Source organism: Zeugodacus cucurbitae, chromosome 2 (assembly GCF_028554725.1).
Source record: "Zeugodacus cucurbitae isolate PBARC_wt_2022May chromosome 2, idZeuCucr1.2, whole genome shotgun sequence".
NCBI lineage: Eukaryota > Metazoa > Arthropoda > Insecta > Diptera > Tephritidae > Zeugodacus > Zeugodacus cucurbitae.
The window spans coordinates 68,935,128-68,940,175 of record NC_071667.1 but is presented as its reverse complement, the minus strand read 5'-3'; the positions used below and the strand labels follow the sequence as shown (position 1 = coordinate 68,940,175).

The following is a 5,048-nucleotide window of genomic DNA, read 5'->3' as shown; positions in this document are numbered from 1 at the left end:
TATACAGCGGTATATATAGCGGTGAATTTTAGTCACACTCTTATCGGCGCAGGAATAAAAAACGCATAAAATTCTGGTGATAAAAACCCCTTAAGGTGATAAAGTGAAGACAGTCAAATGTTGATTGGGCTAACTCGGTGTTGTGTGTGTGTGTGTGTGTGCTTTAATTTATAAGTTCATTTATTGTTAAGCATACAACGGTACTAAAAAATAACAGTTGGTGTCTCAGTTGTTGTGTATTCAGATTTTTCTTTAACAATTATATTGTCAACAACTGAATTATCTGTAAAAAATCTTAAGAATTAATACAAAGCAGTAGAGGCTTATTATCTGTAGTGCAGATGGCGTCGATTACACGGGGGTTGCAAGTGCCGAAGACAGCACCTGGCTGAATATAAGTATAGAGAAAATGTAAAACAAGTTGTGAATTCTTTTATAGTCAAAGATTCTCGCTGACGAGTTCTTCAAAAACTTTAATTAAAACAAATTGGATAAAATTTGATTTTTTCAGAATTTTGAGAGTATCGCTAACCTAGCTAAGTTTCCAAAATAGAAAGAAATGTATTAAAAGACATAATTCTAGTAATTGAGTATCAAAACCACTTTTCTGATCGTTGAAATCGATAATAGTCAAAGATATTGAAAGTTTTATGGAGATGTTAAATCTCTTCAAAATGGACCTAATGTCTTTTGTCGCATCATTTTATACAAACATAATTTTCTCGTTCAAAATGTCGAAAAAAATGATCACCTAGCCACCTTTTCCGACAGATTTTGTTCCCTTTACTTTTTTTTCATTAAATATAACACTTTCGGAACCGCAATTTTTAGTCCCTTGAAAAATTAATTTGCTGAATGAACCAAATGTCATGCTTGCCGAGACCTATAATGAACAAAAAAAATATAGAAAAACATGTTGAATGACACTCTAGAATCTAGACCGTTCTAAAGGTAGTCGGGTCTGTAGCGTATACACTTTATTGGCCTGATGGGGTAAGAAACATGAGCGAGCGATCATCATAATCGAGAACTTTTAGTGCGTAACTATCACTCGGCGGATCAAACTCCGGACCAAAGAGATCTCAAAACATAGGACTTTTTTGTCTAATATTAATATTAAAAGTTATAAAGTAAAATTTACAGTTAAAAGAAAATTATTGGTCTCTTCCTATGTACCCCTCGACCAAAGCAGCACTGCTGAATATTGGTTTTTAAGTTATTTACTGATACTCATGATTTGGGGAAGTACTTTAACTTGAAGTTGAAGTGAATGGTGTGCTTGAAAGCTAAAATTGACAGAGGGAAGCAGGAAGAAATCATAAATTAAATTTAAACAGAATATTGAAATGGAATTTGTTATCAAAAGGTATACTTATAATGTTGAAAATCTATTTTTAACTAAATATAATTTGTAGTTGTAAAAGTAAATTTAAATTTAACAGCGTTTAGGTCAAGGTAAAACCAAGGTTCCACTACTTTCTTTATAACGGTTTTATCTGCATATTTACACAACTATTTAATGGCAAATTCACTTATAATCTCAACACGCGCAATTTTGTGTATCCTCAAGGGTGTACGAGATAGATACATACAGAACAAATATATTTGTTTACACAGAACTGTTTAAAAAGTATTATTCTATTTTGGTTGCTCTGAAGTGTAGACATGAACGACAGGTGATTTTTGAACTTTTAAGCATTTGTTTAATTGAAATTCTGCTTATCTTTCGTTTATCAAGCCTTATCTGACTTGTACTTCTGAGAATTAATATACTTTAATACGCCAATTTTATTATATTAGCGGAAGCGACTGCTTTCTCAGATAACGTTGATATTATTCTCAGGAAAAAGTGTTGTTTATTTTCAATTGAGGTGAGTTCCGGTTATATGTATGTATGTTTGCACATATGAAGAAATGAATTGATCTAATCTTTTGGTACTTTTCATTACACAAACAAATATAAACTTAAACACCTCTTCAACTTTGTGTGTGGACTGACAGTTGTAGCATTGCATTTGTTTTGGCGGAGCGCCTTATCGGCTGAGAGTATGAATGGGTTTTTTGCGAACGTTTTCGGGAGGAAGATAAGTCAGGCAACGTCGGACGAAATATACCACTTGAGTTTACACAGCTTTAAGCTTGTTGAAAATGGTTTTAGTGGTGAACAATAAAGAGAAAAACAGCAACAAAGAAGTTTCAAGAACACATTGTAAGCGGCATACGAGTAGGTACTTAAATAGGGGGTTACCAGTGAGTCTAAATTTCGGAGCGAATGCATTGGAATGATGTTGCTAGACAAATCATTCATGAATCGACCGAAACAGCAGCAAATTCGTAAATCTGAACACTATTTCGTGCTGTTCAATTCGGATTCAATAAGTGAGAATAAATGATGGTTAATTCCCAAGTTTTACTTTGGAGTCCAATCAACAAGCTTCCGACCAGACATCACGCAATGCACCGAATCCAAAGCATATTTTTTCTGCGAGGTATACTATTTATGACTAACTTAAGAGAAAAATCACTCATCTGTTTTCTTCTGCTCCAAACCTTAAGGACCTATACCAGTGTGACACTTTCAAAAAATCAATTTTTTTAGTTTTTGCATATTCGATTTTACTTTCAAAAATATCCTATGAAAGCGGTAATGTCGTATCTTGAATAGTTTTTGAATTACAGCGTTATAAAGAGCGACCGCTCACAGGTATAAGCCGTTATAGTCGAAAATTTAAACGCGTTTTTCTCGAAATGACATTTTTCAAATTGCTGATATCATAAATCATGGAGGATTTGACCGATCGATTTCAAATTGAATCTGAGTATTCTTGAATACTACGACCATATTTTTAACCTATTATAAAAAACACATTTTTTTCAGAACTACTCCATTTTGACTCTCGACGAACCAAAATCAAACTCTACAAGTCGCTTATCATTCCCGTCCTGCTTTATGGCGCATAAGCTTGGACGATGTCAACATCAGATGAGACGACACTAGAATTTTTCGAGGGGAAAATTTTGCGCATGATTTATGGTCCTCAGAACATTGGCAACGGAGAATACCGCAGACGATGGAACGATGAGCTGTACGAGTTATACGACGACCTCGATATAGTTCAGCGAATAAAAAGACAGCGGCTACGCTGGCTAGGTCATGTTGTCCGAATGGATGAAAACACCACAACTCTGAAAGTGTTCGATGCAGTACCCGCCGAAGGAACCCGAGGAAGGGGAAGGCATCCACTCCGTTGGAGGGACCAGGTGTATAGGAATACCTTCAACTTTAACAACATTTTTGAATTTTTTTGTTTCAGCTACTCAATCGACCGGAATCATGTCAGTAGTTGAAGAACTTTTCTTTTTGGCACCTCCGAAGACAGCACATAACTCTGTTATTTTTAAATATATTTATAAAATAAAAATCTTATTTCAAAATTTCATGAATTACACTGGTATAGCCCCTTAAGAGTTTGCTAGCTTGGAAGACATTTCATGACAATGAAGAGGTAATCGTCGAGGTAGAGTCTTCTTTTGAGGCAAAGGCCAAACAAAAGTTGGAAGAGGCGTATCACCCTCGATGGCACTATATTAAGTATTAAAATCTGATTTTGTCAAAAAAATGTGTATTTCTTTGAAACGATAAAAATTGACAGGTGAAAACAAGAACACAACAACAATGTCGGAGAGTTGAATGCAAAACGTAGAAGAATATGTTTAGCCTTCATTAAAATGGCATTATCGCTTGATATTCCAATTTTTGATATTCCTTTGTCCTGTTCCATGTATCTCTGCACATTTTAGTGTTATGACGTGGTTTTATGACAGAATTCTAGCTTACTATTTCACTAAAGATTCATAAAGTTTCAAACCGACGCTCTTTAGATGCCTTTATGTAAATCAAAATCATTTACTTTGAGTACTCAACGTAGTTTTATTTATTTATTTTATACGATAAATATAATCACAATTTAAATTTTTTACTCCTCCCTTTAGCGCCGTCATAAGTGAGTATGAGTGAATTGTTCGGCTGAGAACTCATAAAGAATAATTGCACGAATAAAATACACATCATAAAAACCACACCGAAGCAAATGTGAGTGTAAACATGTTTAGTAATGAACAAAATCACATTGTTAGTAAATAAAAACCTAAAACAGTTTCAGTGTCGCACTCCTAGAACTACCACAAACTGCGAACCACGTCTGTAATTGCTTAACTGACACGCTTGAAGCGAGCGGCCTCTGCATAATCACGCGGATCCGACTGATTTCGTTCGGGTTTGATGCGTATATCATTGGGATCGAGCTGAAATTCACCATTCCATTGTGTGGGCAACACGGTGGGCTCCGTATTGTATTGGTAGTATTCCGAATCATCGGAACGATTACGATCCGGTTGTATACGTGTCTCGCCACTCTTGGCGAAGGTGCCATCCCAGCTAACGGGCAGTATAATCGGCTCATTGCTGTAGCCATAGAAATTGGAGGTATCGGTGACATTTTGATTGTGACGACGCACTTTCGAAACATTATTCGTCGCGCCATCACCATACAGGAATTTGCCATTCCAACCCTCACACTTGATGGGTATATAGTCGTTCTTCTTCTTCAAAGGCATTTTGGAGTTTATTTGTTGTATTTGTATCCTTTTTGTATATAACTTTTACCGTAATCCTTTAACCGTTTTATGTTTATGCCGTTTCTTTACGAGCCGTGTGCTTTGTTGGCGTTCTAAAACCGTACTGTGAAAATCACACAGTTTGTCTATTTTAAAATATGAAATCGTTGCGAAAGTTGTTCGACCAGCTTATGATGATTGTTTGAAAAAATTGTATGGCCACAAAAAAACTTTGCTTTGGGGCTTCGCAAATTGTTGTTGCCTTGAATGTGGCTGCTGTTTTCGCCCACATCTAAGCTCTGCTCTGTTTTCTCGCTCTTTTGTTATTGTTTTCTTTCAAACACCTCACAAATTTGTCGAGCCCAATCATATAGCGTTCGACGGCAAACAGCCGCGCCATATAAGCTGAAAATCTCGACTCCATGTTGGAA

The 5,048-nt window shown here is 35.8% G+C and overlaps 1 protein-coding gene across 1 annotated transcript; it reads right to left on the bottom strand.

The window, feature by feature from the left end:
- Window positions 1–3,911: 3,911 nt before the first annotated feature.
- LOC105211868 (uncharacterized) lies at window positions 3,912–4,783 on the bottom strand. Its single transcript, XM_011183535.3, has one exon. The coding sequence runs from the start codon at window positions 4,615–4,617 to the stop codon at window positions 4,213–4,215; it is 405 nt and encodes a 134-aa protein (XP_011181837.1). The 5' UTR covers window positions 4,618–4,783; the 3' UTR covers window positions 3,912–4,212.
- Between the last annotated feature and the right edge of the window lie 265 nt (window positions 4,784–5,048).